Here is a 12,985-nt window from a genome sequence, read left to right on the forward strand (position 1 = left end):
GGGCGGGCCGGGGAGGCGCCGGGCGCGGGGCTTGAACCCGCGGCCCCGGGACTCGAACCCGCGGCAGGCTTAGCGCATCCCGGTAGGGCGGGGAATTGCCGCCCGCCAGCTCTTTACAGAGCAAAACAGCTAAAAGCAGCAATTGCAATAAAAGCTGCCGGCAGAATTTATTCTGCTCCCCTGGCAGAAGGGATGCAGCTTGTCCTCGGCCGGCGCGGCCCCTGTGACAGTGACAGTCATGGCGCGCGTCTTCCCTTTCCTGGGTGTCACCTTTTCCAGCAGCGGCGTGTTCTCTTTAGCCGCATGAAAAGTTCCATCTCCAGGACTCCCTCGCTCACCGTGTTCGTGGTTCCCTCTCCCAGGCGGCTTTGCCGTTCTTCAGCCCGCAAACTGAAGGCAGTGGTGAATTATCCAGCTCTAAGAAATCCCCTGGAAACACTTCAGGCTGAATGTTTAGATCTTTAGCTAAATTTCTCTACAATTTAAACATCCAGAGTCCTTGGAAAAACAACAACAAACACCTACCTTCCTCCTCCCGCTTTGCAGCATCCTGTGCTGAATTTGGTCAATATAACCTTAAATAATAGCAGCAGGTTTTAGAAACTGAATAGAGATCCTGGGCTGACATGGATGGAGGACATGGTGAGAAGCATGAATTAGAATGGGCAAGAAAGGTTTCTTTCCCCTGCTACCATCTCTAAATAAATACTCTGCTGGGGCTTTGGGCAGTTAGAGCTCTGCCAGGTTTGTGAGGACACTGGGGATGCAGGATTGGGCTCTTCACTGGGATGGTTCCCTGTCCATCTGCCAAGTTTCCTGATGGAAATTCCCCCACAAAGCTGATCCACTCTTGTTGCTTCACTAATAAATGGCTCAGGAAATGCCACACTGGTGCATGCTTTCCAGTGGGATTTTTGAGCCAGGGTAGGTTCTCGGGCTTGAGCTTTCAAGAGAAGGATGTTCCCCAGCTTGTGTGACAGGCTTTTGGACAGGTGCCTGACCAAAGCTCTTCTTCTCCTGGACTTGGCAGGATGAGAACATATTCCCTTCTCCATGCATGGGAAAAAGATTTGGTTGCAAATTGCCTTCCTGAAAGGGGTCCTTTTTTACTGGACTTCCCTTGTGCCCAGCATGTGCATCACTGCCATCAGCTGCAGCAGGGGCTCTCAGGCAGCATGTGAAGCTGGAGGCTTAGAGCTCCAGGTAGGAGTGCAGTGAGGGTGGATGGGGCTTTCTCTGAAAATACAGTGTGGTTGGTCAGTGCTAAAAAATTATGGCAGCTGTTGGAAACTCACTGTGTGCCAGGGTATAAATTCCTTTTAAATAAATGTAAAGAATGAAAAACACCCAAAGAATGAAAAGCACCCAAAGGTCAACATTATCTACTGTGTGTATAGCTAGTGAATAGTGCTCTCCAAATAAGACAGTCAATGGTGACTTTCTCATATTGTGATTGTTTGTGCAGAATTTGGTTTGTATCTTGCGCCATTTTCATTTCAATCATTAAGCTCTTATATGTTTCAATGCTATCAGCTTCACTTCAGGGGCTACTGTGCTGAGTTTGGCCCACTAGCACTAAAACTACCTTGCTACTAGAATTTTTGGAAGTGTGGGCCGCAATCAAAGTGCGTTTTTTTAGCCCTTTCTGCCATCTAGTGCCCATCCCTGATCATGCATTTAGGCTCAGTACACCATGGGTCTCAATATCTAAACTTAGAGGCCACAGCCTGGGAAAGAACCTGGGTTCAGAAGCAGCTCTCAGCTCTCACTCGGGGTCTAGGGATAGAATGTGATTTCCAAAATTTTGGCTCGAGGATTTGTATTTTCAAACTCACTGCCCCCTCGCCCCTCAATGGGCTGTGCCACAGTTTTAATCAAATATTTTAATTTGCAAGCCTTACAGTTAAAGTTGGATTGGTTCTTATGTGGTTTAATTAAAATTTGAGCCCACTCCAAGGAGGATGTAACAGATCAACAAAAGGGTTAAAATAACTTGTCTGAATAATGTGCCTCTTGGGGTTCTGGACTTGCACTTTGCTCCCCTAAGTCAAAACTCCTCTTCCTTGTCAACAACAAGTGGAGTTGGCAAAACAAAGTTTTTATACAGTAATGTCACCTGTAAGTTTTATTTGCCTGCCCTGGCAAAAGAACAACCAAGCAAAAACAGTAACAAGAGAATTGTGGTGGTTTCTCCAGTGCATTCACACACAGTCCTTTTGTCTCTGCTCACAGTGAGCTGCAGGCCCATCTACCTTTCCATGGTGGTCTAGACTACCTTCATGTTTGATGAGGAGGGGTACTGACATCTTCCTGACACATGCTTGTTCTTGCACGTGGAATATGGGAAAAGGGAAATAAATTCTGCAGTGTAACCCTAGACCCTCCTGCCAGGCTGTCCAGGGGTGCTTTTTCTCTCATCAGCATCCAACAAATCTCTCTTCTAATGATTCTCTGATTTCAGCATGGACCGAGAAGAACCTCAAATGCCTTGCAAATCCAGGAGCCTTTATGTTTGCTTTAGGAGGAGTGGGACAAGAGTAATGAAGTTCTGCTATGCTCTTTGCTGAAGTCCTTTCTGTTTTTCTCTAGGTACAGTCCACCCTTCTTGTGCTAGGTGCCCTCTCTTCAAGATGAGAAATAACCTAGTAAGTGGCCTATCAGAGCCAAAACATATCTGATTTATCCACTTCCTCTGTGTCTGTCCCAGAGCCCAGGCCTGTATGTTTTCCTCATCCAGTCGTCTACCAGCAAACACTTCAGATATTCACCTGCTGTGGCCATCATATCACCTCATCTGGGGGCTACTTCTCCATCCCTCACTCATCCATTTTTCCTTGTTTCATTTGCTCTGCATCAGGCCCTCCAGTACCGCCAGGACTAGCACGATGCTCTGTGTAGGTGTGAGGCAGATTAATATGGCAAAGCACAACACTGACTAAGGTGTGAAAGGGTTAGCCATGTATGCCACGTGGGATAGTACAGCAGCAACTCTTTGTTAAGCATACAACTACTAGCGACATAATCAATCATGGATACATCTCATTGTGCTCTCACAACGTTCTCCAGAGGGGGATTTACAAGCTGTTCTCCCCCTCCACCAAAGCAGGCAGGCTGGAGGTAAAGCTACCCCAGCTGGAGGAAACCAGTAGGAACCTAGTAGTTTGGTCTAGTGCAATGGAGTCTATGGAGAGTATTGTCCACTATTTCCTGTTGGGCAGAAAGGAGAGACTGGGACATTACTAAATATAAATAGCAGGGCGCTCTGTCACATTAAATACTTTACATGTTCACACCCTTGGCTGTACACAGCACGCAGGATGTTGGGGACTTTTTTATTTCCCCCCCAACTGTGCTTTTCTGAAGTGAAACCGTGTACCTTGCTTTTGTAGAGCTGAGAGTCCTGATGCACATGGTTACAGATCACATATACTGGATAAAGAGGGAATATTATACATAGTGGGAAAGAGGGATATTATACATAAGTGTAAAAGCAGGGTACAGTGGAATTGCCTAGTGCCTCCCATAGTCAGCTGAGTTGCAGTCTGGCAAGAAAAGCTTATGGAGACAAGGCAGCATGCAGATTTCTGCTTAAGCCCCACCAGAGGCGATCTTCCCTTCTGAGATGTCCTGGTTTCAATAAATCAAATGCAAATTCAGTCCAAGGCTCCCCAGAAACAGTCCTTCCTCTGGAGGCACATGTGTTACCCTTCAGGTGCTAACAGTAAGGTGTGGTGGGGCTGTGTCACAGGGGTGTGTCTGTGTTGTCTTTCCCATTCAGAAGCAAGAGGTGAGCAAGTTCCTCTTGGGGGCTGGTGTGCTTTTCACAATCTTCTTTCGTTAGGAATGTATCGTGTTCTCTGTGACAGAGCCTCCTCCAGTGCCTATAAAATTTCGTGAGTTAGCTGATGACAGGGAAGGCTCTGCCTCAGGGCTTGGGACCTCTTCTTTGTTGTCTTCTGCCACTGATTCCTGTGAGCTGGTCTCTGGGCTGGAAGCTGCCTGGAAGGTGGGCTCAACACTGAGGGGCTCGTTGATCTGCAGGGGAAGCAGGGCCCGGTGCCGCATCAGGCTGTCGTCGCTGTTCTGAGCCTCCAGTGAGTTCCTGCGCCTGGCATTCCTGTTGGCCATGGCATTCTTCTGCGGCTCCTCGAAGCTCAGCGACAGGGTGACTGTGCCACTCCCAAAGCTGACTTTTTGCTTGCACCCACGTTGCTGCTGGCGCTGCCGCTCTGCGGAGGCTGGTAGAGGAAAAGGATCCTCATGGTTGCTCTTGCTGCTGATGGAGGAGGAAGGGGTGGAGCCGGTGGAGCCCCCCAGGCTGTTGGAGCGCTTGCGGGACACGTTGCTCCGTCTCAGCGTGGCCCTGGCAGCCACTTTGAAAGCATGGGCAGCTGTGCTGCAGCGCACCTCCTCGATTGTGTTGCGGGAGGGCTTGAAGAGGATGATGTAGACTTTGTTGAAGAAGATGCAGGCCAGGAGCCCAAAGCTGGCAGCCAGTATCGCAATCACCTCCACAGCAGAGACGAACTTGCCGTACGTGCTGGCGTAAGCAGGGATGAAGGAAATCCATACGATGAAGAATATCAGCATGCTGAAGGTGATGAACTTGGCCTCGTTAAAATTCTCAGGCAGCTTTCGAGACTTGAAGGCAAAGAAGAAACAGATGGCTGCCAGTAGGCAGGTGTAGCCAATGAGGAAGCCAAGGGCCATCAGGGAGCCTTCATGGCAGGTGATGAAGATGATCTCATCCTCCAATTCATGGTTTCGGTAACTGGATGGTGGGGCTGTATAGAGCCAAATCACACAGATGACAATCTGCACAAATGTGCACAAGAAGACCAGGAGAAACTGGAGGTTGAGCCCCCACCACTTTCGGTGGAGGCTCGTGGGAATCTTTGCCTCAAAGACAAGCAGAACACGGTTGGTTTTTACCAGGATGCAGGAGATGCAGAGGACAAAGCTGATGCCAAAAGCTGGCTGTCGCAAACGGCAAGTCCAGTTCTGCGGCTCACCAATGAAGAAAAGTGAGCTGGAGAAGCAGCAGAGCAAAGAAAAGAGGAGGAGGTAGGACAGCTCCCGGTTTGTGGCCTTGACAATGGGTGTGTTGCGAAATTTGGTGAAGACTCCCAACACAAAAGAAGTCAGGAAAATTCCCAGCACAGCAAAGAGAGTCAGAGCAATCCCAAAGGGCTCGGTCCAGGCCAGAAACTCTATCTGCTTGGGGATGCAGGATGTGTGGTTCTCATTGGACCAGTAATCCTCAGGGCACTTGTCACAGGCACTGGCATCTGGAAAAGAAGTGAAAAGAAGAGGAAAGGTTTGTCAGAATTAGAGACTGAAATGTGGGGTTGATATATATGGCTATGCAGCTATGCACTAGCCTTCATCTTAATTACATAGGGTGTTCCACTCAGGTGTCTGCAGATCCCCAGAATCATATGTTGATGTTTCAGAGTGTTTTACACTGGAACAACTAACCTCACATGGACTATATAGCAAAACATAAAGCATGCTTAGTTCCAGCATAAAAAAAGTCCTACTCCTGCACTCATGTTTTGTAATCCATTTCTTGGCAAAACTTTGCAAACTTCAGCTAATGTCAGGTGTTACACAGGCTTTGTTTCTCCCTCTGCCTCATTCCTTCATTTTTATCATCTACTTCTGTCTGTCTTCCTACCTTTCACACTTTTCTCATCATTTGAACATCCTGCCTTTCTCTATTACAGAGAAAATTAAAAACGTGCCTGCCTCCTTAAATGCTTTGACAGCCTATTTCATATTCCATCGAGGCAAGTCTCAGTGTTTAAATTGCTCCCCCCTGAAGGCAGGCAATGCCCTTGATTCCCAGCACACTCTCAATTCATGTTGGAATATCAGGGGACGATGTGTCTTAAGGACATCACTCTCCCCACACCAAGAAAATGTCTCACTGATACTTGCAAAGGGAAAATTGGTCCTCTCTCCTTCCTCTGCATGAAAGCAGTTGTGCCTACTGAGATGGCATGGTTATGCCAGTGGATGACATAATCAAAAGGCAAGGCTGCTGCTTCTGCTCTTCTTCTTTGACCAAAATTCATCTTGCGCTCCAGCAGGGAGGGTCATCACTCCTTTGGTGGCAGTGGAAAGGGGTTGAGAGCAGACAGAGGGATGTCTTACCTTATCTCTGCCTTTGGGATCCCAGCACAATAGCAAGGGGCTGCAGTGAGTTCTGGGAATAAACATTCAGAAACTCCTTTAGCAGAAACCTCCCTCTGAGCTTTGCACCTGAGCAGACACAGACTGACCACAGCTTCCAGATTGAAGCTAATGAAAGTCAAGAATGCCCAGCTAATGAGGGCAGAAGTTTTCAAGCTCTCTTGTTCTTGAGGCATGGTTGGAGGGAGCATCCATGACCTGACATGATACTGCTTTCCTAAGAACAGTTTGCCTCACCTAAGCTGTTCATGTGAAAACCTGGCACTAGATGAAAAAGCTCAGTCAAAAAAAAAAAAAGCTCATCCTTGCATAATTTCATTTACATCCATTCAGCCAATAATTTCTACCTTTTTTGTGCCTTTTACCTGGAATCCTACTGCAAACTGCAGGAAGGCAGAGTGAAATTCACATAGGAGGAATTCAGCTGTCTCTGTCTTTGTAACAGGGGCAGCTATTCAGCAATGCATCCCAAAGATATGCTTTCACTGCTGTCTTGTGGTGGCTTAGAGACCATGCACTATTGAAGGAAGTAAACTAGATCTTCCCTCCTCCCCTAAGCCTGCTGATTCCTGCCCTCTCCTTTGCATTAGCTCTAGAGGGCATACAGCTTCTTGTTCTAGCTGGAAACAGCCTGTCAATAGTCTGTTTTCAGGAAGACCAGAGACCTGATCCAACTCACTGTGGTTGCAGGAATTACAGCAGTGCTCGCGGAAAAGGGGTGGGAGCAAACAGCTGAGAGAGGGCAGATTGCTTTTCCTCGTAGCATCACTGTCTCAGCTGGATGAGCCAGGTTGTAAAACTGCTCTCTATGCCTACAGAACTGGCAAACACAGGAAATAAAGACCATTACTGTCAGCTGAAATTGCAGCAGGAAACTATGGAGTCAGAAGGCTGTTGCCCTCTCAGCCCTGTAAATTTCACCAGAACTAGCTCCCAAAATCATGTGAAAAACACCAAAAGATCCCTATTACGCATGACCAAAATTGCTTCTATTTAATCTGAAAGTGCTGCTTCCAAGCATCCTGTAGTAGTATGTTTATGTTAAAAAATTGTCATTCCTGTCTGATAGGACACAAATTAGATTCAACAAACACTTGTTCAGTTTTGCAAGCAGTTTATTGTTCATCATGGGCAAGGTCTGTGGTGTTTTCTGTGACCAGCGCACTGGAGAGAGTGTGAGGAAATCCTGAGTGCTCTGCAATGTGGAGGGAACTTCTGTTCTGAAAAAAATTACTTGCCTTCATTACCCTGGGGATGCCCAATACTGAGGCATCACTAATGGTGTTCAATATTCAAAATTTTTTAACCATTTCTAAAACTGGGGTAACCCTTTTCCCTCCACTGCAGAACCTGATTGGCTTGATCTGAACTCCCATTGAAACCAACAAAAGAGATGTCCATGAGTGTGATCAACAGAAGATGTGGTTGGTGACTCCATAAAGGGAAATACTTCTCTGCTTGTGAAGTCAGGGATGGGAATGGATTTTATTTTTTTGTAAAGCATGAAATAAAACCTGGCAACATGAGGAAAAGATGGAGGCAGACAGATATATAGGATTAGGGTTGGCAATGTCTCCTTTCCTCCAAGTTTTTGGAAGAACAACAGCTACTGCTCCAGTGCAATAGAGTTTGCTTGTGGCTGCCTGAGAGGTTTCCTGTATTCAAGTTCTTCAAGTTCTCTGCCTTAATTTTCCTAAAGTAGAGCAGAAGGGACAAGCAGGCCTAGCAGAAGACAGCACCTGATGACCACAGGACTCAACAACTCCTTGTCAGAAGTTCCTCCAGACTTTCTGTGGAGCCTCCCAGCAAGGCAGCTGCCAGCTCAGCAGTGCAGGGAAGTGATTTGAGCACAACTGCAGGTGATGCCCAGAGGGCTCACACAGTCCTCTGCAACCCTCAAAGCAGCTCTGTGGGTATTACCTGTTTCATCACTGTACTCCCCATCCGGGCAGTCCACGCACTCGAAGCAGCAGGTGGGCTCTCCCTCAATAATGCCCTTCCTTGTGCCAGGCAGGCAGTCCCTGCTGCAGTTAGAGAAAGGCACCTGCAAGAAAAGAGCCCAAGCAGGGTTAATGGTGGCAGTGCCCCACAGGCAGCCTTTTTACATCAAAACCTTGGGCTTCCTCCAAGGGTGTTATTGCTTGATTGGTGTGCTGGATAGAGAGCCTCAAATGCTCACCTCTTCCCCCCACAGGACAGACACGTTTTGCACAATAGTCCTTCCCCAACCCACTGCAGTGGGACTTTTCTGAAATAACACATCAAAAGATGATAGGGAAGATGAACAGATCTTAGTAATCTCTACTGTGTTTTTGGCATTGCAAACTGCTATGAGACCATGACAGACATACCAGAAAACAGTCATTAGATGGTTAAAAGAAAAGACAATTGATCTCTACAGGCAGGAATTTGAGTCAACATTGGAGATGATGAACTCTGACTACTGATCCCCAATTCCATATATTGCATATTGTCTGCTAATAATTTATGGGAATTAAAACAGGGTTTTGACATCCCCTTCCTCCTGTTCTCCTGGAGACCCTCCCCAACCAGACACACAAAAAAGGGTAAATTAGCTAAACAAGAGGAGTTTTCATATGAAAGAGGAAAAAAGGCCCTGTTTTAAGAATTGATCATCTAAAGATGCAAATCAGAACCTATATGCAGATCCAAAGACTTCTGCTGCTGCAAATGATGAGCTGTGTCACCTGCTGGCTGTACATTTATGCTATATGTGAACCCTCCTGGGCATGGTTGTGTCCTGGCAGCAAATGGTTGCATGGGCACGCTCACTGCATGCCTAAAGTATACTGACACAAGGAGTTCAGGATAATAAGTGGAATTCTTGGCCTTTTTCTCACAGGAGCATGACCTAAGGTTGAGTTCACCTTTTCCCAACTGACACAGGACATGGCTTTCTCAGTTCAGGGGAGTTAAACCCACAATTTCCACTGCTAGCGAAGTACCATGATCCATTCATGCTTAAGGGCTGTTCTGTGTGGGAGCCTCCATTCGCCTTTTTGGAAGTTTGGTGCCAGTTTACCTGAGTGCTACCAACCTACTCATCTCCAGGAACTTCCTGTGTGGATGTGCTTAGCCAGTGAGTGCTGGGTATAGTTTGGAGATTTCTTGTGTGTAGGCACTGGCCTCAGCCACAGGGCAAGCAAGCACTCAGTAAAGGCAACTTCTGTGTGTGGGATGACCATTTTGTGGCTCAGGAATTCACCTGCAGCTGAGAGCAGTCAACTGTTGCCTATCACTGTGAAGTGTAGCTGCAGCAGTTTGGGAATGCTGTTTCTAAGCTGTTCATCAGGACTGCATCATTAATTGGACAGAGAAATCCAGGGAAAATCCCTGCAGCTCCCCATGTAAAGCACTCTGCTGTTAATTCCTATTGCTTATTAACACAGTGTACCTATTCCTTGGGACAGTATTTCAGCAGGCAGTGCATTTATCAAGAGGACTTCATCAGTCTAGACTGTCTGTCCCTAGACTGCCACTGGTGATTTTGAACAGGGATGAATCAAAGGCCTGACTGAAGTCACGCTCTGCTTCCCATTATCTACTAAGTTGATTGAGCTTCTGAGGAGGAAAATTAAATTGGTTTGGCATGATTTTATCTTGACAAATAAATGTTGGCTTGTTCTTATCAATTTATTATCCTCTAAGTGTTTATAAACTGTTTAATTTTTTTTATCAAGTCTTTTGGGTTACTGAAGCTCAGCTCAATTGTGTGTAATTCCCTTGGCTCTCCTATATATGCTTTAAAAACAGGTATTACGATTGCTCTCCTCGAATCCTTTGAAACATCACCCATCCTCCACATTTCTCAAAGATGAATTGCTAGCACTTTTGTGATTGCTTTGGCTGCATTCTTAAGTATTCTGCGGGGAATTTCATCAAGTTCTGCCAAAATGAATCTATCTTACCAACACTTTACCTCATTCTTTTGCAAGTCTGCCCAATGCTGAAGCTCCTGTGTTAAAATTAGCTACATTTAATCTTTTTTTTGAGGATGACAAGAGGCACAGAAGCTTCAGTAAGTGAAGCACTGGCTACTCTCTGAGCAGAGCCTTTAACCTGGAAGAAATTAAAACTCTATAAACTGCGAAAAGGCTGCAGCAAACAGAAATCACAAACCTCTCTGATTCACAAAACTTACCTGCCCTGGCATTACACTCAGCACCATCCTGTCACATTTTTAACAGTTTAGGACAGAGAATTAAGATAAATATTGTAGTCTTGGAGAAATTTAGACCAAGAGAATACAATTACTCAGTTTAAGTAAAAAGCAATACAATCTTAACTGTTGGAAAAAGTGTAAGGTGCATTTACAACCATCAGGAGGAGGGGTTAGAATATGAGGGCTTTTAACATTCCACTTATAGTTTGTGTTCAGAGACTCCATCTGGGCTTAGAAAAGCCTGATCTCAGTATTTCTGTGTAGTATGCTCTGCTCAACCCATGCCTCCTTCAGAGTGCTCTGGATTTGAGCCAGAAGTGGAGCTGGGGTACCGGGAGTAAAGGTGAGGCTTAACTGGTGGTGTAAGTGTATTAGGCAAGTGTAGCTAAAATGTAGAAGCATTTACCTGATCTGCCAGCCAGTATGAATCATCAACTGGAAGTGAATTGCCTTGTTCATTAATCGGGTGCTGATTTAACATACCTAAACATTGCAGCGGGGCCTGGCAGTGATGTTTCTGAGCTAATGCTCCGCTCCCTGTGTCCCTTCCCAGACTGTGAGCCTGCCCAGTATCCTCTCTAGGAGTCAGGGTCTCTGCCTAGGCTGGTATGGGCTGCAGCCAGCTGTGACAGCAGCTCACCTGGCTCTTGTCTGGAGATCTCTGCACCATGTTTCCATTGTGTGGGTAAGACATAGCCTGGCTGCTAATGATAATAATTATGCTGAAAAGATCTAACATATGCAAGAAAGTGGAGAAGGATTTAGGCCTGACTAAAGTCAATCACTGCATCTTGAGATACTGGGAGTGAAAGAGTTAGCTGTTTTCAGCAATGAAACTACTGAGCTCAGGAAAACTTGACTTAGTCAACAACCAGGCTTGGGTAATTAACTTCTGTTGAAACAGTGCTGCAAAATTCCACTCTATCTACTTGCGCCAGGAAAAAAGACATTATTTAAATCATTAATAACCAGGCTCAAAAAATATACAGGAGGGGAGGAACAGCTGCCCATTATTTCCAGAACTGTATTAGCAAGGATGTAAAAGACTATGGCAGAGACCATGTATACAATAAGGTGAACGGATCTTTTAATGAGACATGGAGCTATAACATAAGGAGTTTGCAGGGTTAATTCAAATTTTAGCTGGTGGAAATGTGGGAAACATTGCCAGGAGGATTTAAGCACTTACCTCCTTAGAGAATCCACCCCACAGGATCTTGTTTTCATTGATAAAGAGCCTCTCCCCTTTCTTGGCATAAACGTTATAGTGTCCAACCTCTTCAAAGACGACTGAGCCATCTTCTGGAGACAGATGCCAATTGATTATGGAGTAATTTCCTACCAGGTCCCCAAACTCATCAAAATCCACTTGCTCCCCCATGTTATTGGTGAAATTTAAGTGTCGCAGATGCTTGAGAACCTAGAGAAAAACAGACACTATGAATGTGAATGCCTGTGTGTTATAACCCTGCCACAGCACACACATCTGCTACGGGGACAGAGCTGGGAAGAATCATTTTACTACAGTGGTTAATCTCTTAAAAATCATTTCATCACAGCAGTAGGAGGCTTTCTTTCATAGACATCACAAGCAAAGAGCCTGTACAAACCTTGCAGACAACACAAGGTATCATGACCCTCACGGAGGTCATCAGCCCCTCTATAACACTTACTGATGCTACCCCAACATCTATTAGCATTCTTCTTCAGTCTTTTTGAGCCACCTCTGCAAACCCATTGTTTTTTGTGAGGGGGAAAGAAGTGGCAGCAGCCTCTGATGTGTTCCAGTCATCCATGCATCCCTGTCACCCTACTCTTGCCAACACTCTGCATAAATGCTCCCACTTGGCATCTCTTATCTTTGAATGATCAATCACTCAGAAACAGGAATGCCTTAAAAAAAAACTCAAACTTGACTTTTGATTGTAAAACCCCAAGCCAAATGCACTTCAGTAAAAAACCAACAAATCAAGCTCGTTCTCCACATGGCAGGCCTGGAGAATTCATACCACTTTTTTTTTTGCTCCTGTCTGGCGGTTGCACAGTTTCAAGTAATCAAATTCTGCCTGTCCCCAGGAGTACACACCTGTAATTTGCACCTCCTGCCTGAAACTGTCATATAGAATCACAGAATCATTAAGGTTGGAAAATACCATTAAGATCATCAAGCCCAACTGTTAACACGGCACTACTGTGTTCACCACTAAACCATATCCCCAAGTGCCTCATCCACACATTATTGGAATACTTCCAAGGATGGTGATTTCACCACTTCCCTGGGCACCTTATTCCAATGCCTGACCACCCTTTCAGTGAAGAAATGTTTCCTAATATTCAGTCTAAACCTCCCCTGGCACAGCTTGAGGCCATTTGCTTTCATCCTGTTACTTGGGAGAAAAGACCAACTCCTTCCTCACCACAACATCCTTTCATTCACTTGTAGAGAGTGATAAGGTCTCCCCTGTGCCTTCTCTTCTCCAGGCTAAATAACCCCAGCTCCCTCAGCTCTGCCTCATAAGACATGTGTTCCAGACTGTTCCCCAGCTCCACTGCCCTTCTCTGGACATGCTCCAGCACCTCAATGTCTTTTTTGTAGTGAGGGGTCCA

General features: G+C 45.9%; 1 protein-coding gene across 1 annotated transcript in view; it reads right to left on the reverse strand.

The window, feature by feature from the left end:
• Window positions 1–2,139: 2,139 nt before the first annotated feature.
• CASR (calcium sensing receptor) overlaps window positions 2,140–12,985 on the reverse strand; it is a 75,534-nt gene continuing 64,688 nt past the window's right edge. Inside the window, exons 5-7 of the mRNA XM_071572054.1 lie at window positions 11,568–11,798; window positions 8,116–8,239; window positions 2,140–5,288 (exon numbers count right to left, since the gene is read on the reverse strand). Coding sequence (XP_071428155.1) covers window positions 3,838–5,288; window positions 8,116–8,239; window positions 11,568–11,798 — 1,806 coding nt within the window. The 3' untranslated portion in view covers window positions 2,140–3,837. The remainder of the gene's footprint in view (window positions 5,289–8,115; window positions 8,240–11,567; window positions 11,799–12,985) is intronic.

The sequence above is a fragment of the Pithys albifrons genome, chromosome 1 (genome assembly GCF_047495875.1).
Source record: "Pithys albifrons albifrons isolate INPA30051 chromosome 1, PitAlb_v1, whole genome shotgun sequence".
NCBI classification, from domain to species: Eukaryota; Metazoa; Chordata; class Aves; order Passeriformes; family Thamnophilidae; genus Pithys; species Pithys albifrons.